At 42.2% G+C, this 23789-nt stretch overlaps 1 protein-coding gene across 1 annotated transcript in view; it reads right to left on the bottom strand.

Moving 5' to 3' along the window:
- The window catches only part of LOC137283893 (DNA-dependent protein kinase catalytic subunit-like), a 100589-nt gene that overhangs the window by 62362 nt on the left and 14438 nt on the right, over window positions 1-23789 (bottom strand). The window contains exons 11-32 of the mRNA XM_067815568.1: window positions 23427-23522; window positions 22395-22477; window positions 22101-22185; window positions 21344-21512; window positions 20164-20315; window positions 19077-19202; window positions 18640-18755; window positions 18216-18299; window positions 17340-17415; window positions 16929-17048; window positions 16269-16388; window positions 15637-15793; window positions 15194-15306; window positions 14825-15017; window positions 14192-14403; window positions 12470-12577; window positions 11197-11292; window positions 10473-10600; window positions 9957-10051; window positions 9433-9535; window positions 8476-8600; window positions 120-192 (exon numbers count right to left, since the gene is read on the bottom strand). Coding sequence (XP_067671669.1) covers window positions 120-192; window positions 8476-8600; window positions 9433-9535; window positions 9957-10051; window positions 10473-10600; window positions 11197-11292; window positions 12470-12577; window positions 14192-14403; window positions 14825-15017; window positions 15194-15306; window positions 15637-15793; window positions 16269-16388; window positions 16929-17048; window positions 17340-17415; window positions 18216-18299; window positions 18640-18755; window positions 19077-19202; window positions 20164-20315; window positions 21344-21512; window positions 22101-22185; window positions 22395-22477; window positions 23427-23522 — 2630 coding nt within the window. The remainder of the gene's footprint in view (window positions 1-119; window positions 193-8475; window positions 8601-9432; window positions 9536-9956; window positions 10052-10472; window positions 10601-11196; window positions 11293-12469; window positions 12578-14191; window positions 14404-14824; window positions 15018-15193; window positions 15307-15636; window positions 15794-16268; window positions 16389-16928; window positions 17049-17339; window positions 17416-18215; window positions 18300-18639; window positions 18756-19076; window positions 19203-20163; window positions 20316-21343; window positions 21513-22100; window positions 22186-22394; window positions 22478-23426; window positions 23523-23789) is intronic.

The following is a 23789-nucleotide window of genomic DNA, read 5'->3' on the forward strand; positions in this document are numbered from 1 at the left end:
ATAAATAAGTGAGCCCGACCACCCAATCCCAAAAGACGGCTCTTACAACAAGCATGGCCTAGACTTGCCGAGAACCAATTCTAACCGGATCTTCATCAGTGCCAACCCATAAGACGTACCTGGACAGGAAATAGAGTGCGCCTTCCTTTGATTTGAGAAAGGTCTGGAAGTAGGTCTTAGCGGCCTTGATACCTGCATATACAGAGTGACACAGAATGAATAACACTCGCACATGACGAAATATCAATATAATATTATAAACACATCATACCAAAATCACAAAGTTCATATATAATTATACAAACCTGTAGAGGTTATGAATTCTTTGAAGGATGTCCTCCTTGGGGTACATATAAGCATTTTTATGTCCATTAAAAATCCCTACGACAGTTGTAACTATTTTTGATAATAAAATATTTACAAAACAAAAAACTTGTTTCTTGTCGTGTGAGATCACCCTTACAGGGCCTCCCAGGGCTCCCTCCAGCCAAGAGCAGGTAACTCTGGCCGTCTACCTCACACCTCACTTTTCATGCTGAACGTATCAGACAGAATGAGGGAGGATGGTGGCTGTACCCCAAGGAGGACTTTCTTCAAAGAATTCATAACCTCTACAGGTTTTTATAATTCTTTTTCAGAAGAAGTCATATAAGCATTAAACAGACTCCCAAAGATAATCAATAGTGAGTGGTATTCTGTCTGACAGCACAGTCCATTCGATCGAAGTGCGAATCTACAACCACATGGAAATAGAAAAGTCACCGACCTGCTCACCTGACCACTGACGTCAATCAAGGCGGGGGCGTGACAAAGCCGAGGACCCGCTTGTCAAAGCTTCCATGCCCATTGGCTAGAATTTGGGAAATCCCAAATGACAAACCCCGCCCACCCAAATCAAAGTTTGGAGACCTGAACGTACGGGGCACTCGCCAAACTGAACCCTGTCCATACCGCACTAGCAAGCTAAGCGGGGAAATGGAAAGGAAAGTAAGGCACCCAGCCAAAGGGGGGCGGGACTAAATAAACATCACTAAATACCACCGCCGATAAAATGGGAATGGATAGTCACCCACCACCGAGCGCAAACAGATACAGTCACCTAACAAAGCTTAATCAACTTGAGCGGAGCTATTCTGTCTACTTCAGAGAACTGACTGACGGAACCGAACACACTCTTGTGAGTGTCTGTTCAGTTGGTATTGACGGATGATCATTCTTGGATGACTCCAAATAGCCGCTGAGCAGATCCCCTCAATGGGCAGAGCCACGGCCTACGATTTTGACATGGCCACTGCTCTCACTGAGTGAGCTTTCAACCCCTCTTGGGGAGATAAGCCTTTATGTAAATAGACCTTGTAGTCTGTCGATACAATCCATCGGGATACCGTCCGTGTGCTAGCCGGATAGCCACCATAACAGCAAAATAGCTGTTTTCTCCTTACGGAGTAAGGCTATTCTCTTAATATAACTTTAAGAGGTTTCATAATGTCTAATACATGATAATACTCACGGTATGTATTATCAGACGATGCAGGCAGCATAAACACAGGTAGATTGATAGACGCAGTAATATGAAGCGAATGATTGATCTTTGGGCGGTATGAATCCGGTAAGTGTATGCTAACCTGTGTCGCGGGTCCTGGCCACTAAGGAGGGGACTGAGGCGAAGTGGTGTTAAAGCCGTTTATTCTGTAAATATATACACCAGAGGAATATGATGTATGACCGAGGGGTGTTAGAACTAACCTCGGCCGTGGCGTGACATGAAGTGGTAAGTAATATTGCACAAAGGTTGCCATGGATAATATCTTTACAATATCATATAATATTGCACAGGAAGTGGCAATAGCAATATTGCACGAATGTTACCATTGATATTATGGTCTTTACAGTCTTTGATATTGCACGTTGACTATTATGAGCAAATGAAAAGAACCAGGCATCACTCACACTTACTTACCTGCTGGTGCTAGTGTTTTATTAGTAGTCCCGTGCAACGCGATGCCTTATAGTAGATATATATTCGACATTATGTATGATATCGCGAACCTTTATGATAATGGCAAAGAAAGTGGACATAAAAGGTACATACCTGTAAATATATACACCAGAGGAATATGATGCATGACCGAGGGGTGTTAGAACTAACCTCGGCCGTGGCGTGACATGAAGTGGCAATTAGGTAGATGCCTACGTCACGGAACAGGTAACGCACGAGCGGACACGGGACAGGTAAAGCACGAGATGCTGCTGGTAATACAACCAGAGTTGGAGTGAGCGAAGAAGCGCTCATAAATGAGCAGAAAGGAATAAAGAGAGGCGATACGTAATGTATTAGTAACTACATCCTGCGACATCCTCCCCTCCTCTGAGAAATGTTGTCCTCAATATTTAAATGCAACAACACATTCAAACTGAATAAACACAAACTTATACCACTATGTACACCTTGAGCGCACAAAACGACAACTCATACAAAAACTTCAAAATCCAAGGCACCAGCAGACGCTGTAAAATTATCAACCAATGTATCCTCTTTAGCTGACGAAACAACAGGACGACCTGTAGAAGACGGATAAGCGTGAATACCAAAATTAGTGCCCCAATCGCCACTCCTTAACCAAGTTGGTGGAACTCTGGTCCGGGTAGGCCTCCCCATTTCAGAATTCGGCAACGGCTCAGGATTCAGTGTGTCTTCAACTACAGGACCAGAATCAGTGTTGAGCCCTTGTTCAGCTGAAGCAGATGATTGTCCAACCGGGGTAGATGGAATTGCTGCACTGCATGATGTTGCAGGTGATTCTTTGACAGCTGGAGATGCATCTTATAATCCATATACAGTTTCAGTTGTTTCCAACATAGAATCTCCAGTTCCTGTTCCATCTTGCAGTCCAAATGCATCAGAAACATGTACTATGGATGCCTCCGTTATAGGAGCTCCTGGTAGCACCACCATCATCTCGCCACCACTTTCTTCGTCCGAATCGTTCAGTTCTTGGAATTCCTTGTTTTGCAAGGACATTGACTTTTTCGTTCCTGTTCTTCTGTTTGTCTGTGGCGCTAATGGTTTAACTGGAACTGACACAATAGGGAGGAGCATGTTCCAAACCCTTGCCGGCTTCCTGCTGCACAGTGAAGACTGGGATCTCTTCATTCGGTTGATTCACTACAGTGAATACTTCCCGTCCCCACTTGTTTGCGAGCTTGTGCTTTCCAGTGAGTCCAACTAACCGAATGAGAACTTGGTCACCACGTTGAAGAGCTGAGGCTCGCACCTCTGTATCATACCTCTGCTTGAGTCGTCGTGCTGCCTTTTGGGCTTCCCTTGAGGCACTTTCATAAGCAAAGTTCAGTCGTTTCCTCAGATTAGACACATACTCTGTTGTAATATGATCACCCCGAGAGGTGTTTATTCCCAGGAATGCATCAACTGGCAGTCGTGGATGTCGACCAAACATTAGGTAGAAAGGTGAAAATCCTGTGCTGTCATGTTTTGTGGCATTGTAAGCATGCACCAGCGGAGATACATAATTCTTCCAATCAGCTTTCCTGTCATCCTCAAGAGTTCCAAGCATGTTGAGAAGTGTCTTATTGAATCGCTCACACATTCCATTACCTTGGGGATGATATGGTGTTGTTCGAGTTTTCTGTATTCCGGTGATATGACAAAGCTCTTTTATGATGTTGCCCACGAAATTTCTACCTTGATCACTGTGTAGCTTGGCAGGGAATCCGTAATGTACTAGGAAATTATCAAAAAGAACTCTTGCTGTTATCTTGGCAGATTGGAAGAATCCAATCCCTGTTCGGCGCCATTTTGTCGCGGGTCCTGGCCGCTAAGGAGTGGACTGAGGCGAAGTGGTGTTAAAGCCGTTTATTCTGTAAATATATACACCAGAGGAATATGATGTATGACCGAGGGGTGTTAGAACTAACCTCGGCCGTGGCGTGACATGAAGTGGTAAGTAATATTGCACAAAGGTTACCATGGATAATATCTTTACAATATCATATAATATTGCACAGGAAGTGGCAATAGCAATATTGCACGAATGTTACCATTGATATTATGGTCTTTACAGTCTTTGATATTGCACGTTGACTATTATGAGCAAATGAAAAGAACCAGACATCACTCACACTTGCGTGCTGGTGCTAGTGTTTTATTAGTAGTCCCGTGCAACGCGATGCCTTATAGTAGATACATATTAGACATTACAAATGATATCGCGAACCTTTATGATAATGGCAAAGAAAGTGGACATAAAAGGTACATACCTGTAAATATATACACCAGAGAAATATGATGTATTATGTATTATATGATGTATCACTCTAATGTATTAGTAAATACATCCGGTGACACCTGATTCATATGGAACATAGTTCCGGGTCTGAAAATATGATGTGTGAGTCGCTAACATGTCCACCAGACGCAACCGCCACTAAAAAAGCCTTTTTCCAACTTAACAGTTGTAACGACAGGTTGGCCAAGTTATAAACAAGAGGAGTGAGCAACCATCCCAACACTCTAGACAAATTTCATGACCGGACGCAGTCTGTCCATGCCTGCAAGAAAACGCTGTCTCCGGGGGTATTGTCCCAACAAGGCACACTTAACGGGTAGGTGGAAGGCTGAAATAGCCGTGGAGTAGCCTCGAATAGTAGAAGCGGCTTAAGTCGGATTCTGATTGAGACTGTAAAAACTCCAACACTTCAACTAAGGGATTGAGAATCCCTCTACCTCCACACCAGCGCGCATAACAGGCCCAACTATCCTCATACTGTACATTCGTGGGATCCCTCCGCGAGGCCAGAATTATGTCTGCAACTGATGCAGGAATTCCGCTCGCTTAGAGGCGATTCCGGACAGTAGCCAGGCCACCCACTGAATCCTGGAAATGGGGTGTGGCTGGCTGTTCTGGGATAGTAGGTTCAGTCACCATGGTAATAGTTCAAGAGGCTCGCACTAGCGACCTGAGTATTACCGGAAACCAGCGTTAAACGACCACAGAGGTGCAAGAAGCACTAGTAGCAGTGCTGGTTGGGTGGCAAGCTGAGACAGGACTCCGGAAATCAGGGGAATTGGTGGAAACGCCCACAACACCCTGTCCGTCCAGTCCAGCTAGAAGGCGTCCCCAGCAAACGCTCCCGGAACCGGAATCCGAGAACGAACACCGGAATCTGACCTGTCACGAGAGGCAAACAGATCCATCCGGAAACGACCGATCAAGCAACTACTCATGGGGCGGTAGAACACTGCGTGAGCGCATCTGTACGGACGTTGTCCACCCCAGGGACAAGGCCCCAGGTATAACCCAAATGCTGAACTGATCGCACCCTAGCAGAAACTGGCAGGCTTCCTGAAGAAGCGACTGAGACACCGTGCTGCCTTGCTTCAGAAGGTATGACATCGCCGTCTGGTTGGCCATCTCCAGACGAGCTGCACGGCTTCGAACCCAATCCACGTGTTCGAACACCAACCTGACTGCTCTCAATTCTAGCACATTAATGTGCAAGGTCGCCTCGTGCTCGCACCATAGGCCAGACACTGAGGTTGCACAGGATGCCCCCCACCCTGTGAGGAAGTCATCCGTCTGAATTGTGAGTGACAGCACCGGAGTCGACAGAGGAAAACCTTTGCACAGTTTCCCGGTCCACCACCGCAAGTGGGGAATCAACCACTGGAGAATAGCCAGATTCTTCTCGTAGCTCTCCGAGTGAGACCACTGCTGTGCCAGCGCCTGCTGAATGGGATGCATTCTCAGACGTGCATGCCAAACTATATCCACCGTTGCCGTCCTGTTGCCTAGCAACTGATGGCAAGTTCGTGCTGAGTTCGTGTCGGCACCAGTTCTGATTTTTTTTTTTTAATTGATAACCCAACCTCATATATATCCATCACCGACTGTGTGGATTCTCGACTTAGGTGTTGGGAGAGTGCCCTGGGGATCCAGTTGTCCAGGTGTGGGAAACAAAAGCTTCCCTGTGCCCTGGTGACCGGAGCTGATACTACTGATACTACGAGTTCGGTGAACACATGAAACTGATAACACACCCCGTCGATGGAAAACCTGCGGTATTTCCTGAACTCGGGAAGCATCGGTACATGGAGGTATGCGTCTTTGAGGTCGATTGATGGGAGACAATCCCCTGCCTCTACAGATGAGATCATTGATGGCAGTGTCTCCATCTTGATGCACCTCCATCATGCTGTTCAGACACTGGAGATTTAGAAAGGGTCTAAATCTTCCGTCTTTCACGGTAACCAGGAAATAAATGGAGTAGAACCCCATAATCTCCTGACCCAATGGAACCTCTACAGCCGCCACGTCCAGCAAGGACTGAATTTTGGAACGTGGGATTGTCACCTTTTCCGGTGCTTTCGTCACTGGAGTGCAGCGAATACCGGCAAACAGGAGGTTCACGCTTTCACTGTGGCATGTGGCCATCCCTGAGTGTGGACAGAACCCAGGGCTGGACGTGACTCTCCCATTTCCGAAGGAATAATGGGAGGCAACCACCCACAGGTACTTCAGACACAAGGCAATGTGTCCCGGCTGACGGCAGAGACACTGCCACTTGCAACGGAACAATTACGGGCTCAAGGGGATTGCGTTCTTTCATGCCTGAATCAGTCCAGTGAGGGGCAACGTGGACTAAGTCGCTGGTTAGCTCGAGCCAAGGACCGGAGAGGCCGCGTGCGAGAGCTGGAGGGTTGCTAGAGTCCAAGTTCTTGAACTGACTAACAGCCTCCGCGGCCTCCCTAACTACTGTCAAAGTCCCTCGGAAACAGGACAGAGCTCAGCCGGAAAGGTAGAGACAGTAGTGTCTGCTGTGTTGCCAGTGAAAATCTGACAGCCATAGCTTACAAAGGTCCATTACGGCACACATCAGACTCGCGCGAGCGCATTGAGCTGCGTGCACCAGATGTGAATAGACCTCTGTGAGCTGCCTCGCAAACGTGGACAAGGTAACTTCCTTGTACCCATCTCCTAAGATACCAGCTGCCTCTGCAGGGCAGCGAGGTAGACAGTGTAGCGCAACCTTAGGTTGCTGCAAGGCATTGCGATACCGCTCCTCAAAGGAGCCTGGCGGTAAGCCGATGCCTGTTTGTGGCCCGATGACCCTCCAAGCGTGATCGAGGCATAGACGCACTCGTCGACAACAGGAGAGTCAAATAACACATTCTCTCTCATTGAGTAGCGGCGGTTGAGCTCTGGGAGATCAAACCACGAGCAGCAACCCGACTGAATACTGAATAGGATTAATGACTTCGGTAATGAGCGAAGGTAATATGCACAGCTGGATCTCAGCTATCCTGCTACCCAGAAAGACGAAACTCTTTGGATCGGGTTTGTCTGATGGGACAAGGCAGGCGGCAAAGCCGCTGCTCGAGAACCACCAATTTGGTTGCCGGTAACCCCAAGGGACCCGTCAACAAAGACAACAGATCCAGAAGAGCCAAGCTGTCCGAATCCGCCTACCCTTGGCTCACTGAAGAACCAGGGAGCCTAGACCTCATGCTGTCGGCTGCCGAAGCAGGGACCCCCGATGCACTGAGTGGAACCAAGGCAGGTGGCAAAGCCGGTGCCCAAGGACCACCAGGTTGCCGGTGACCAACGGTATGAGACCCGATGGACCGACAAAAAAATGATTTTTTTGTTTTGTAAATATTTTATTATCAAAAATATTTACAACTGTCGTAGGGATTTTTAATAGACATAAAAATGCTTATATGTACCACAAAGGAGGACTTCTTCTGAAAAAGAATGTTAAATCTAGTTAACTGCACCTCACAAATTTTCAAAACAAGAAAAGCAAAGACATACTTAGCTGACACAGTACTATTAGTTGCAATAACTTTACTTTTATTTTGAATGTTGCCTTCTAAGCAGAATATTTCAACAACTTAGTCAAGAAATAGGATGCACATCCTCATGATCTGCTGTGATATTCATGCAAAGACCTTATTTCTAAAACCAAAGGCACTCTAAAATAACAAATTAGCTTTAAATGGTATCCTTATGCTCATCACCTTGACTGATTCTCATATTATCCTTATATTCATACAAGGACTTTTTTCATTTGACATACACCAGCCATATGAAGCTCATCTGTAAGTAATTAAATCTGGACCATTATTGATATCACAAGCTTTCATCTAAACAAATTGGATACAATAACATTAGTCTGTCTTACAGACTCTGAAGTAAATGTATCAAAGAAAGCCCATGCAAGTCTAGAAAAGGGCTCCATTTCATTATATTAATTTTGTTTTCACTATGAACGTTTTTCAGTAAAATGTGTTCATTTCTCATTCTAGTTGTTCGTCTACAATAACATGTATCAACCCAGTCTTGTTAGCAGCCACCTACGACAAGCTTGAGTCACTGATGACAAATGTCAACTGGTATCTCCATGGGAATACAAAACACTTCTTTGAATCTTGACATTGTGCATGATGTTACTGACCTGGAATCAGTGGTGCCAGACTGACCACGAGCTTCATGCAGGAATGTCTGCAGTCTGTCTGCGGACGTCCACACTGCCTGGTCAGCCAGCGCACAGCAATGTCCAGAGTCTTCTTGCTCCATTCCCTGACACAGACCAGACATTGGCAACTAACCAGCATCAATATCCTTATCTACATCATCAGTAATTATCTCTCTACTTTCATTAGTTCCTACACGTCAAAAGTCCTTTCAACAATCCCAAAACGTCAACAGTCCCAATGCTATATTTCAATGGTACAATCACTTCAACAGTCCCATTATGTCAAAACTCCCAATGCATCCCTATATTTCAACTATCCCAGTGCTTCGTCAGTCCGAGGACTCAATACTTCAACAGTCTCAGTGCTTCATCAGTCCCATCACTTTAACAGGCCCAGTGCTTCAACAGCCCAAATGTCTCAACAGTCCCTTCACCTGAACAGTCCCAGTGTTCCAGAAGTCTCTTCACTTCAACAATCCCAATGTTTCAAGTCTTTCCACTTCAACAATCTCAATGTTTCAACAATCCCTCCACCTGAACAGTCCCACTGTTCCAGGAGTCTCTTCACTTCAACAATCTTACTGTTTTAACTGTCCCTTCACTTAATTAAATTACTCCAAATGTCCCAATGTTTCAACAGTCCTAATGTTTCAAATGTCCCAGTGGTTCAACAGTTCCAGTACTTCAACGGCTTCAATGGTTCAGCAGACCCCATTTTTTAACCATCTCTGCTTAAATGATCCTTAGCTATCAACAGGTCCTCCTCTTCAACAATGTCTACACATAAACAGTGACTATACTTCACCAGTCCCTAGAGTTCATGAATCCCCACACTTCAATATTTCTTTTGTTTTCCAGAGACAAAGAGTAACAAAGGCAGTGGAAGATGTTGGTTTATATATGATATATGATTATTTATGATAATTAATGCAGTACCTCGGTTCTTCTCGTTGTTTGCTTTCTTTTTTCAACATGTCAGCACGACCTTTGATGATCTTCTCTAGATGTTCCAAAGCTTTAGCACACTGTTCCCTTGTACCTTCATCAAGTAATACTTTGACAATAAGACAATCCTTAATCTATAATATACTAAACATCTACAATTTTAAAATTCTAAGGAAATACAAGTTTTTCATCTGTTGTTTCATGTTGTGCTATTTCAGCTAAATGATCGAGTGTGGACCAGACAATCCAGTGATTAATATCATGAGCACAAGCATACACAACTGGGATATGATGACATGAATCAGCTGATCACATCAAGCAGGGGTTGCTGAAGACCACCTCTAGGAAATATATCACCATTCCTTCATCTGAACAAATACTGCAATTTTGTCCACAATAAAAATGAATGTTATTTTATGCATTTCACACAATAAAACTATCAATGGATTGTTTACAAACTGAATGTTTACGAACAGAAAGAGAACAGATTCTAAAAGCCTGTGAATCATCCTCACCAAGAGACGCCTGGTCTGAGTGTGCAATACTGAGACTCTCCACAAAATGTACCAGGATCTGGAAAGTGAACCTGTCCACTAAGGCATCCTCCTCCCTGTGGGACAAAAGAAGATGTGGTTAATGTCAGGCACTCATCATCATACTTTAAAGATCAAAGTCTTACATTAAGTTCAAGAAGTTATTTGTGATTTTGGGGCTTTCCATGCAAGACAAATAACCTGAGTGAAATCTTTCATATTTAAAAACAAACATTTCTGGAAAAGCTAAGATATTCCTAGAGTCCATTAGGCTCAAAAGCGGACCGACGAATTGCAATGTAACTTGAAAACTAATAAGCATAACATACTCAGTGAAACGCTGATCATAATCAAAGCATCATAACAAAGACTCATTATTTGGTTCATTTTGTTGAACCTGTATTTTCACTAGAACTACCTTAAAGCAAAATGTCAAGTTGGTTTGAAATGAAATGTTTGACTTCATGTTCTTCAACTGTGCTGCTTAGAATCACAAACCTGAAGACTGCATAGAAGTTATTGAAGGCGAGAGCAGCTCCAAGTCTCTTGAAGGCACTTGGATGGACGGCAAAACTGAACATACGCTTCAACACTGACTTAGCATTTACAGCGCTCTTCCCCATGCCCTAAAGAAAAAATACAAATGTTCCCTTGAACTTTATTCAAAGAGCAGGTTATCATTATCCAGCATACAATCCTATCCGTCAAATCCCTCCAATAATACAAAAAACAAATACAACTAATTTCTTACCAAATTTGATTTGCATCATGTCTGTTGTATGGGCGGATACAGGAATTTTCAAAGGGGGTCAGGTGGGGGGGGGTTGGGGTTACAACTTCCCTGAATGCTCCACCAATGCAAAACTGTCAATGTTTTTTTGTTTAAAGGTACAGGAAAACAGTTGCAAAATATGTGTTTGAATTAGACAAACAAGTGATTCTTATTACAAGAATCTCTAGAGAATCCATTTCTGTTACATTCTTTGTTTAATGTCGCTATATTCATAATCAAATCTGGACCAGACAATACAGTGACTGACATCATAAGCACAATTCTATGTAGTTGGAAACATTTTGATTTATCAACCAATCAACCAGTTCCCCAAGTCTTAGCAGCAAATCCTGGTAGTCCAGGGGTGCTAAAGACAATTCTAACCCAGACCTGATTGAATCCATTCAAATGGAGCTGATGCGGACTGACATCTCACTAAATGGCACCAACCTGTTTGGTTTGCTTGATGGACCACTTCATAAACTCACGTAGACAACGGGCACTGAAGTCACGGAGAGCCGTGTCAGTTGCCTGGATGATGCCATCCTGTTAGAGATGACAAAGACATGAATCTATTCATCTGTTCAATGACCAGTTTGAAGGAGAGAACCAAACACAAACTCAAATTTTTATAGACATACAGCTGCTTCAATGACAAATAAAGAGCCAGGAAAACAGCCAAGCTGTTTAAAGACTTGTGAATCTGCTTACCCAAACCTTTTTGTCAGTATTATTGTGGGAGTAGATTTGGGTATAATATGGAATATTACATGCTAAGCTTAATACATTTGGGATTTACTTTGGACACAGACAGACATGCTAGGTGTCCCACACAAATTCATTCATTGTTTAGGCCAGCCCACAGCAATATTCCATCCAAACAAGGCCAGTCTGCAAATTATGAAGTCTGGACCTGACAATCTAGTGTTACAAGAGTGTATTTTCCGTGAGTTGAGTTGTTATTAATTATTATTGCGGTAGTTGTAATTGGGTCACAATATTTAAGGTGTTAGTTATTATGGGTAACATTTCCTACAGAGAATTATTTAAGTGGCATGTCTCTAAAGCAGTACTTTAGAGTTACCTCCCTCTGAAAATGTAAACATGAGTTCACTACTGTCTAGAGCATTCCATGTTAGTGGCGATGGTCGTATGTGCTCCAACTTTCAAGAAATGACTGAATGTATATATAAAGGCTAGCAGTCGTGTGGGACACGGACACACATTCACTGGAATAGCATCATCAATCGCCACCAACACTTGATCTACAAAACTGCTGCCCGCCCGTTTGCGGTGTTAGATTCTGCATATCTGTTTCTCTCTCACACTAAGACTTTGGCGAGTTTGCTTTATATTTTGTGACCCACTACCTTAGATTTTGTCTTATTTGTATTGTATTTGAAATAGGTATTGTGAAATTGACTTGTGACTTTGTATAACTTGCTCTCTTTGCTAATAATACAATATTTGAATGTTTTAGACTTGTCTTTGTTCTGTTTTGCTGGTTCACAGGGGATTTCTTACACCTTTTGTCATTGCAAAATTCCTAACCATAACATTAGTGATTCAAATGAGCATCATTCACTGCAACTGGGATAAAGGACAAGCAGCAAACTTGATGTCATCCGGTTCCTTGCCTCTTTCTTCAAGCATGGGCTGCTGAAGATCAATTCTCACATGAATCTTCACTTGACATGTAACACAATACATGATTCCGACTTACATAGATGGTATCAAGCAGTGCCATGGTCTCCACACTCTCCGACATCTTGTTGTTGGTGAACCAGTGGATCAGCTGCATGGTCAGGGGTTCAAACAACTGTCTGGCCACCTGTTCGAGAATTACACACAGTAGAGATTGTGATTAAACTCCAAAGTTTTACACGTCAAACCTACGACATTTATTACCACAAATACAGATTTTGATGAAGTGATAAGTATAATGAATGAACTTTGCAGCTAAAAACTCCAGCTCCTGTGTCTACTTAAACCTAAAGCACTGACTGCTCACATCTGTGTATTATTGCATCTCTTGAGTGAGTGGCCTAGTAAGATGTAATCCAGCCATATCATGGCAGGTTAACACCAGAAACAGGCTTCATACATTGTACTGATGTTTGGAATCGAACTTGGGTCTCCGGCACGAAGCAAACACTTTAACCACTATGCAAAGTCATCACTCGGATTATGTCTAGAGATGGTTCAATTTTTCATTTCTCAAAGCAACACGTGTGAGGGGACACAAAATCACATACACTATCAGCAATGAAGGCATTACTGCTCATATAACATTTATCATCCAAAACTGTGTTCCACAGAAGATATCGCTTGTGTGAGATCCGATGATGTCTCCTAGGAGATGTCGCTTTGACAGTAGATTTTGCACAATGATAAGATCTCATGAACTTGATGACATCACAATGCTATGATATCGTTGTACTTGAAATCTAATGCCAGTGCTGTGTTCAGAGATGTACTTTTTTCATTGAAAACTAATGAAGAATGATTCTGGACGATAAATAGAATCTCACCCTTGTTTCTACTGATACCAATTATATCAACACTGGTTGATAGAGGTCAAAATATCCTTGTCAAGCCTCGGATACTTGTTACTTTAACAACTCGTGCTGATATATTTGATATTCAGTACACACTTGGGTGCGATTCTCTGTATATCAATAAAAGTGACTGAGGTGCTGTCTAGCACATGTTTAACATGATTGTACTTGTAGTATCATTTCTGGTCAAATTTGCCACTATGAGTTTTCTCATAACTATATATATCAGTGGTATTTTAAAACAAGTTTCCCATGTTAGCGAACAGGCACAAGAAGTAACCTGGCAGTAACTAAGAATGCCAGGAGACATTTGTTTCTACAGCACATTGCCAACACATGAAACCTGTTTTAACTCGCAGTGGCAAATTCAACCAAACATGATAAGAATATACTCATGACTGGCAATAATCGTGTTATTTTCCCCAATTATGCTTGCAGCTATTTCAGTACCGCAAATCAGCCTTTGTGGTTCAGAGGGTACTGATGTGATAACTCTGGCATCAGAGTAAATGATGTTGTCACAATGGTCTGCAAAGCATTGAAATGCAATTTCATTGTACTTTTGTAGCAAGATATCCTGGGAGATATCTCACCCATGTATCTTGTGAAAGTCTAGTTTGGAAGATAAAGACTCACAGATATCAACGACTAATAAGAAAATCATTACCAACAATAACTGGGTGGTGGAATAGCCTTGTGGTCAAAGCCTTCACCCATTAGGCCAAAGGCTTGGGTTCAATTCCCCACATGGGCACAATGTGTGAAGCCCATTTCTGCTTTCTCCTGCCACGATATTGTTTCAAGTGGTGAAAAAGCATTCCCACTCATTACTAACAATATCACTGAACCAATCCTCCACATCACAAACTTAATGGATACACTCTCACCAGTTCCACGTCACAGGCCAGCTGTAGGATGGAGGGAAACAGCTTCTTGTACAGTCGGTCCATGGGCATCTTCTTCTGCTTCTCCCCTGGGAGAGTGGCGCCCCGCCCCAGGGTGTACAGCACCAGGGAGTGGAGCAGCTCACAAGCAGCCACCTTGGTCTGTCGGTCCCCGGACTTAGTGGCCAGCTCAACCACGTGAGGCAGGAACTGGTCTAGGGGCAGATAACTTTGGTAACAGAAGAGCTTCGCACAAGGGTTGTTAACGTTAGTGAGTGACTCAAGTTTGACATACTACTACTGGTCGCCACATGTATGCTGTATGTCAAACAATGTATGCTTGATTCAGTCCTGCTTCTGTAACCTTAATTTGGGTGACAGTTTCGTATTGGGCTAATTCTTTGCATCTGATATCATCTTATGGCTGGATTGACAAAGCATCAATCTGACTTTATTCTGCCGTCTGCTTCATACAACTGCTTGTAGCAATCCTTGATAATACAAAGTACAATGAAAATACAAAGCTGGAGGTAACTGGACGTGACTAATGTCATACTAACATGTCATAACATTACTGATTGGCATTAACATCTCATTCACTATCACTTGACATTTTGGAGAATGAAGAATTTTTACCAAAGTATATTGTTGGTTTCATGTCAATGAAGGGCATGTCAAACTTGAGGTGCTGCTTTGTGTCCCAGGCTATGGCCTGCTTGCTGATCTCTTCATCAGCGCGTGACAGGAGGGCATGGTTGATGCCACCGCCAAGAGATCCCAGGTAGTGCATGACTCTCTGTTTGATGACAGCAAGCTGGGACTCATAGCCCTGTAATACATGTGGAGATGCTCTTATGGGAACAGGTTCATGCTGCTGAGACCTTAGTTATAGCTGTCACATTGTCATGTTTTAGGCACAGAGTTTATCACAGTATTCCACGAAGCTTGAATTATAGTGTCTTACACTAAATCTTGGGACAGTACAAGAACCTGTGAGAAACAAACCTTATCATTCGCCATTTTCTTGTCCTTCACCTTCTTCACAGTGACCTTTCGTCCTCGCTTGGATTTTGAGGATTTCACTGTTACTGTACTGTCCACATTTACCTCTTCAGCTCCTGAAAAGGTAAGACAGGCAACATTATACAACATAATACATACATATCATTAAAATATGTGATACCTGCATAAGTATGATAAATTTATTGTGTGTCAAAATTAGGATATTTTTATCCAGATCAATGATTGAGATATAATACAAATGATATTTAAATTCGTCAATTTCAAATTATGTCAAACTGCACCACAATTCAGACACAAAAGCATAAGATGACGTTCTAAAGCTGTCAACTGTTTCATAAGAATATACCACCAGAAAACACAAGAAATAGCATGTATTGTCTCCTTCTTAATGAACAATATGAACAAAATAGCAACATAAGACCAGCCTTTGTCTACAGTTCTGATGTAGTTGTCCAGAAAAGGCAGGATATCCTTATAGTGAGGATGTAATATTCGCTCTGGAAGATGAGAGCTCCAGTACTCCAGGGCATCAAGGCCAATAGCTGCCAAGGGGAGATAACTCAGACCCAATGTCAAAGTCACCTAAAGACAAAGACAATGCTTGAAGAGTTTGTTTTCTACACAGTTTACTCTCTTCGGCTGTCAGAAACTAGCAGTCAACACTATTTGATATTGGAAGCAAGACGCAACTGTTTCAAAATGACATGGTGAAACAAAGGATCTTTTGGTTACATTGTACAAAGTAATCTTTGCATTAGGTGTGAACTATATCTTAACATAGACGTACAACAGTCACTGCGTACAGGGTCCTTGTTCCTCAAAGTGATCATATCGCTACAACAGTCTTAGCTCATATACACTAACCACGTGTTAACAGAGACTTATGACTATCATAGCACTATGATTGCATCGAGGAAAGGGGTCCAGGCTCCTTTGCATAATGGCTCCCTTAACCAACTTTAAGAGAACATGGCTTAAATGCCAAAACCACTAACAGAGACTTGAATAGCGACTGGATATCATGATTGTACTTTTAAATCATTTAATTTGCAGCTACCTGAATGGCTGGAACAACCTCAGACATCTGTTCTGCTATAATCTCCTTGGGCAGAGCAAGGATCAGGGTGAGGCAGGCAGCCAGCAAGTCATCGCGGTACTGCTTCATCCGCACCAGCACCTCAACACAGCAGCATCATGTAACAATATAGCATCCATGTGACACATTAAAACATGGAGATATCGTGGCCATCTCAGCACTATTGCTAAAGTATATCAATACAGAAAACATATCTGGATAGGCCTGAGTTGATTACAACAATTACAAGACTCAAATGTATTAATATGTTTATGGAACTGAATGGCTGTTATGTCAGCAACATGTTAAAAAATAGAGATTTGAATCCTAATAAGTGTACGATGAATATCCAGTTACAGGAAAATGGTTCAAAATGTTCTTGTGGTGTTGATGTTGACAAAGACCAGAAATATGTCAATATATCCTACCAATGATGACGTCAACAAAAGAATTAATTTAAAGAACAGAAGTGGAGCCATAATTTCGAAGTGAAGTACAAATTGTGTAGAATGTATCGAATAAAGTTCCTATTTCTATCCCTTCATACAAAGTACCAAGGGTCTTCATGATTCACAAAAGACCCATCTAAATGGTTGACATGACTCTGTAACCATCAAGTTATAGTTTCCATTGGTTCGTTACCTCCTTAGAGAACTTCTTCATGAGTTGGTAGCTCACATCCCTCTGCCGGGGTCCCTCTGCAGGGCCATCATCAACGTCCATGGCATCAGCAGACTTCACTGGAGACACAGGGGCCACATTCTGGAGGCAACCATACACCATCAATGTTGGTATATATGTTATGAGACAAATACAGAAACAATTTGCCAAGAATACTATATACTAATACCGGCATACATGTCTTATTCAGAAGGCATAACAAAAATACCTCCCATGTTTGTCTTTCTAGCTTTCTAGTCTATTCAGACTGTCAGCCCCATTCCACATTTTTCATCGTAAGTCCAAAAGAGCACATATAGTTATTCTTTTTCACTTTAAACAAAATCAAAAGTCATCAAATCCTGAAACTTCTGCCTTTATCATCTGACCCACCTTGAAATAGTCAAGTTTGTTCCCAATCTTCATTGCAACAGCCAGCATCTTGTAGAAGCCAGACACCAGAGGGTTCCTAGAATGGAGGAGAGAAAAGGGGTGATTTTATGTAAAAGTATGAAAAAAGTAAAGAGTAAAGAGCAGTGACAAAACATTTTATTACCTGTGCTGAATAAAATAACTTACACCAATAGAATTGTCGGCTTATAAAAAGCACCAAAAAAATAGAGTTGAAAATGTATTGATAATCATATCAGGATTTTTGTCATACAGAAACAACTACAATGGAAGCTGTCACAATTGGCAGCTATCTAATCCAGCAAGTTGTCAACACCAGCATAAAATCTCGGTCCTGCCCGTGGCTGTTACATTTATCATGATATATCCAGCAGCTGTCAATTCCAGATCTCGACATGAAATGAGCCACCTGAACATGTGGTTTTTTTCTCAATGATTTTACTGTCTAATCTGGTGCATGACAAGGAGTCAGCCAGATGTGACAAAATTGGCTCAGTTCTTGTCATAGTGTCACCTCAACAATCCAGCAAGTTGGCTAAACTGGATTATTTCTTCAGTCCTGACGAGTGCTGGTTTAGACAGCTTCCATTGCATACAATAACCAACATAGCACAGTCACCTACCCCAAGACATTGCAGCATCATAAACAAGCCACCAATTTAACACACTTTATAATCTTAGTAAGTATCGTTTCAAGCCACTTCTAGCAATATTCCAGCAATATCATGTGGAGTACCCTTGAAATTGAATCTTCAGATTGACTTTAACCATTAGTACCACCGCCCCTCTAATTAATTTCAGCGATCACGTGACAAACACATTCATTCTTCACAAGGGTAATTTAATACATGAACTCACTGAGTGGAGAGAAGTATGACAGAGTGGCAGAAGGTGAACAGCCATCTTTCAAACAGCTCGTAGTGGCACACAGGCAGCAGGTCTCTGAAACATGACGCTACTGTGAATCACAAGGCAAACTGAAATACGACTTACAATATGCAAGAAAATCATGGAAGTTTGTGTTTTCCCAACTTTCAGATGCTGGACTGATCATCAACAATGGAGCATTTAGTGACTACACATCTAAACACTGTTTGTATATACATAGGATTTGGGTGGGATGGGTGGGTGGGGGTAGGTGGGTAGGGTGTGGGTGTACAAGTGGTCAGACGTCCCATCTCCAAGAGGACGAACTAGTCCTCCCACTGGACAAAATATTATTTCATCACTATCACCATCACCATCATCATCATTATCACAATAAGGACATACTACTACAGACCTGCAGAAGTCCACCAGGTTGATGAGGACCTGGAAGTCACGGGGTCTGTTGGCCTGGACTCCTGATGTTGGATCTGCAGATGTCTCTACTGCATCTTCTGGTAATGATCCTTCTACCTGAAGTAACAGATCCACATGGTCAGTCTCTGTCTAGTACACATAAAACCAGTTTTAAAATACAGTATGGACACATGTCTGAGGACTTCTTTCAGATTGGTGTGATTTCAGATACGTGTGAGTGAATCTTTATGAGTAAGTGAGAACTACCATATATTAATCTTTGTGGAAAATCAGTTTCACTTGTCATGCTGAAAGCCTGCTCAATAAAGTAGTTAAACAGACCTCCTATGTATATAACTGACTGATCTGAATTGAACGGGGCCAGGATATTATTGTGAAAACATAACAGTGAGCTTGGACATAAAAAGGACATTTTACCTTCTCGGCAGCTGATGAGAGGTCAAGTTTATTGAGGATCTTGATTGTGGAGGTCATCAGTTCATCGTACATGGCCTCAGTCAGCCGGTGACGGTCAGCAATGCTGATGTCCTCACTGGCAAATGCCTTAGAGAAGAAACAAAAGAATACCAGGTATCTGACTTGTAAAACACAGGCAATGAAAACAATATAAACTATGACTTCAATTCAATTAAACCTAAAAATACAAAACCAAGTGATACCTGTGAAGATCTTCAGTATGTTGTATGAGGTGACTAACAGGATCAGGCAGTCAGACTCGTTGACTTGGTTGACACATGTCATTGTATCCCAATTGCATACCGTGTATACCCATGTAGATCAATGTTCTACTGTTGATCACTGAACCAGACTTGATTGTTTACAGACTGCAGCCATATAGCTGGAACATTGCTGAGTGTGGCGTAAAACTAAGCTCACTCACTCATAAAAGCGAATGGATATGGAACATTATCAGGATATTATCAATCCGTTGCTTGAATTGGATATTACTTGCAGTCCACTACATTGCACCCTTGAACAGTTGAACTGGCAAACTGGATATTGGTGCTATACATATGTCTAGTATAAAATAATTGCTAAGGGAGACAACTCTGCAAACCTTTAACCACTCTACACTGTTTGACTGACCACTACTTTTAATGGGAATAGGATATTGATAATAACAAAGACCATTCATCACACTGAATGGTCACTGCCAACTAAATACACAGGGAAGCTGTGAACAAGTTGAAAACAGACCCCTAAGAAATGTGGTTTTCATTTCAAATTACACAGCATGGCTTTATGAACGGTTTAGGAATGTCACTGCAGCATGCATTGTATGACTTTCGTTGCCATGAAGACTGTTCAATGGTTCATCAACACTTTGGTAATTTCTGGTCTTCAAAACCAATAGCTGGCATGTGCGCTCATGTGGCATTGATGCATATGCAATGAAAGAAGAATTCTCAAACATGGTGAAATGTTGCTTTAGTCACGATTTTCTATTTTAACTTATGCTGTTTACCTCTGCTAAGGCATGAATGAAGTCAAAAGTGTTTCCTACCTTGATTCTAGCACTGTTCAGCAGTGTCTGCCACAGCTCAATATAGTCCTTGTATGACACTTTCTTCTCCGCTACATCTGGCGTCTGCTCTTCCGTCTGCTCTGTGTCCAGGCTGACTGGATGGGAGCAGGTACGGATGAGACCTTGATATACTGGAACGCAAGAGCGAAACAACCATTAGAGTAATGCTTCTCTGGAACTTTGAAGCCAGAGAACATCGCTCAGGAGCCTTGAATAACTGTATACAGCTTAGTGTCCTCATCATGGGTGACATGGAAGTCCATACCCTCTTTATGAGTGAATGTGCATGGGTTAACCCCGCTTTTAGAAATATTCCAGCAATATCATGGCAAGGGACATGAGAAATGGACTTCACACATTATAAACATGTGAGAAATTGAAGCCAGGTCTTCAGCGTGACAAATCAAGGCTGTGACCAGGAGCCCAACCACCTACATAAATGAACTGGTTCCTCCAACCTCTACACGTTGCAGGAAGCTATGGACAGAATACATCCTACTAGTTCAATCTGTCAGATGAAAAGGTTTGGTTTGGGTCATGGATCAAAATCTTTATGACACACTCCATTCACTTCATGCACAATTTTGGATAAATTTAGGAAACTACTTATTCTCAGTGTAAAATCTTAATGGGAACAATAGTTCATAAGATGCCTCGCTAAAATATTAGTTGCCAACAGTACTTTATCAGATGATAAAGTTAACCTTCTCCACTGAACTGACATCACTTTGCCAATCTAGTTTACCCCTCATAATCAAATGTATCCTTGGTAACATTCTGGATTCCTGTCAGCTTCTTTCTCCATCCAACATCGCAACTAATTTGGTTAGCAATTTCATGTTTTGCAGTTGCTTCACCTGGCTAACATCACTGGCTGACACATTACATATTATGTTTACCTTTAAACATCCATGTGGCTTTAACTGCATTATTTCATACACAACTGACCTTCACTATACTACACATTGTTTTGAACAATCTGTCCTTGAAACCATATTTTTAATCTTTAATGTTTAACTGTGTTTTCGCATGTCACTAAGGGTTGTTGTCACAATTTCAAAATTATCCCCAAACTTCGGACCTTATGACATGTTTTCCCCCATGCACAGTGTGTTCCATGCCTCTACTTGTATTTATGTTGAACCTGTGCAGTACTGACCCATGCCCGAGAGAACCTTCTGGAATGTTGTTCCTTTAGCCATGAGAGCCAATAAGACCTGCAGCATGGACTTCTGGCAGATGAAGCGGAGCTTGGCATGGACTTGGGGGAAGTTCTCCAGCAGTAGGACCAGCAGATGTTCCAGGGTGGCAGCATAGGTGTCAGACACCTGTAATATACAAACAGAAGAAATGAGGCAATTGTGGACTTGAGAAACTTTCTCCAGCAGAAACTGAGTGAATGAGTATGATTTAAGCCACTTTTAGCAATATTCCAGCAATATCATGGCAGGGGACACCAGAAATGGGTTTCACACATAGTACCCATTTGGAAAATGAAACCCGTGTTAAAAGCACTTTAACCAAAAAGGCTATCCCAGCAGAAAGACCAGCTGGTGTTCAAAGGTGGCAACACTGGTGTCTGACACCTACAATATACACAGATAAACAACATACATGCAGATGAAGTTGAGACAATGAAATAACCAAAAGTGTAATCAGTGTATGAAATAAGGCCTGTCTGATCGCCTGAGACGGGATAGATTTCTGACGGACAGTCTAAATTTACAGCTAGCCAGCCCAACGATCTGGTGCAAATTTTAGATGTTCAATACATCTGAGTGAATTCTTGGTGTATGGTCTGGTTAAATCCCTTTGAGGCTGGTAATAGTTTGAAGTTACCAGCCCTGATGCCTGGCTGGGTTTTGGGCTTATGTCATATTCTGGTTTCATGAATGTCACCATCCAAAAGCACTCACCTGCTCCACTTCCTTCACTATGTATGCCAGGGCCTCCAAGTAACTGGGAAGGGAGACAATCCTGTCTTCCAGATCCTCCACTTGTCTGCAACACACCAAGGCTGTATTTTCTCAGCTCCATGTTCACACATTCTACATATATTTCACATGTCTGCGAGATGAATGTAAGAGGATCACTGCTTGAGGTTTCTTGTTGCATGTAACTAAAAATGACCCCGGTTGCTAAGTGTTTCAACACTCAGTTGCTAATTGTTTCATCATAAATGCTATTTAAAGTAACCAGTAAGTACCTACCCCAGGAACTGTTGTTCACACTTGCTGATCATCTCGCTAAACATGAACTGTACATCAGATGAAGACAGGAAGGAGCGACATGGCTGAAGACACAAACAACTGAATTGGACGTCGTGAAACATTTGCATAATTAGTGTGTATGATGCACAAGTTTGTAGTTCTTTTTTCTTCAAAAAGATGTGGCATGAACGTCTGGACAAGTCACTGTATTAATAGGTATTCGGAATAACGAACAGCTGAGACAGACCACCTGATCCACCTCTTATGGACAGTTTATGCTTCTACAGACCAGTTCTAATCCAAGACAGTCTCTGAGTCTGTCCATTTGACCCACCATAAACTAAGAGCTGTTTTAAAATGCAACAAAGAAATCAACACAATCAGTCTAAGTAAACTTAGTCTCAGTGTTATTCGTTACACTCCACCACTGATCTAACAAACCCTAGTAGAAGATCACGTCAGGTAACCTTTGAGTGACCTATGACCGTCTAATACATTTAACCAATCAGAAAACAGCTACTACTTAGGGATCAGAGGGACTTACAAAATATTCAGGTCACTGACACAGATCTCTCCACAAACATAAATCTGCACATAACAGTTATTTGACCTGCAGTATGAAGGTTTAAGGTTTCTGTACACATGGTTACCATTAGCTGATATTTCCGGAAGATGACATCCTTGAATACTGCCAAAAACATTATTTTCAGCGACAGTTTACTCACCACTGTCATGGTTGTAACGTGCGCCATGTGCATCCCCCGGAAGTGAGTGTACGCTAAATAGTATTCAGAACCGTTTCGGTATGAACCTTTTCGAGATAAAAAGTTCAAAAGTATTGTGCGCATGTCCACTTTCTCACTATTTGGTAAGCTGTGTTCTGATTGGTCGATCTCAAAGGTTACCTGATGTGACCTCCCATAAGGGTTTGTTAGACTCAGTAGTGGAGTGTAACGAAAAGTACTGAGGCTAAGATTACTCAGACTGTTAACACAATGAGACTTCTTAAACAAGACGTGCTGTGTCACTCACCGCAGCCAACAAGCCGTATCCCCTTATAGCCAGGGACACTTCCTTGGAGCTTGACTTGTTATCATTCATGATGTTACGGAACTGCTGGATGAAAAACTGAAAGAAAACAGTGCCATGTGTTGTGACAAAAGATATCTCCCTCACAACCCAAATTCCTCACACACATTATGACAAAGTCAGAGGAGCTGCTCTGCTCCAGGTCCCAATTGCACAAAGTGATCTTTGGTCTTAAATCAATGGCCAGGAGTTTTAATCATGTGGCATAATATCACTCTGTGGAACAGGATCCTGGATATGCTGGAAGGGAGGCAACCATGAAATAACAGAATCTGACAACACATGAATATACCATTTAAAAAAAGT

Source organism: Haliotis asinina, chromosome 5, assembly GCF_037392515.1.
Source record: "Haliotis asinina isolate JCU_RB_2024 chromosome 5, JCU_Hal_asi_v2, whole genome shotgun sequence".
In the NCBI taxonomy this organism is placed as follows: domain Eukaryota; kingdom Metazoa; phylum Mollusca; class Gastropoda; order Lepetellida; family Haliotidae; genus Haliotis; species Haliotis asinina.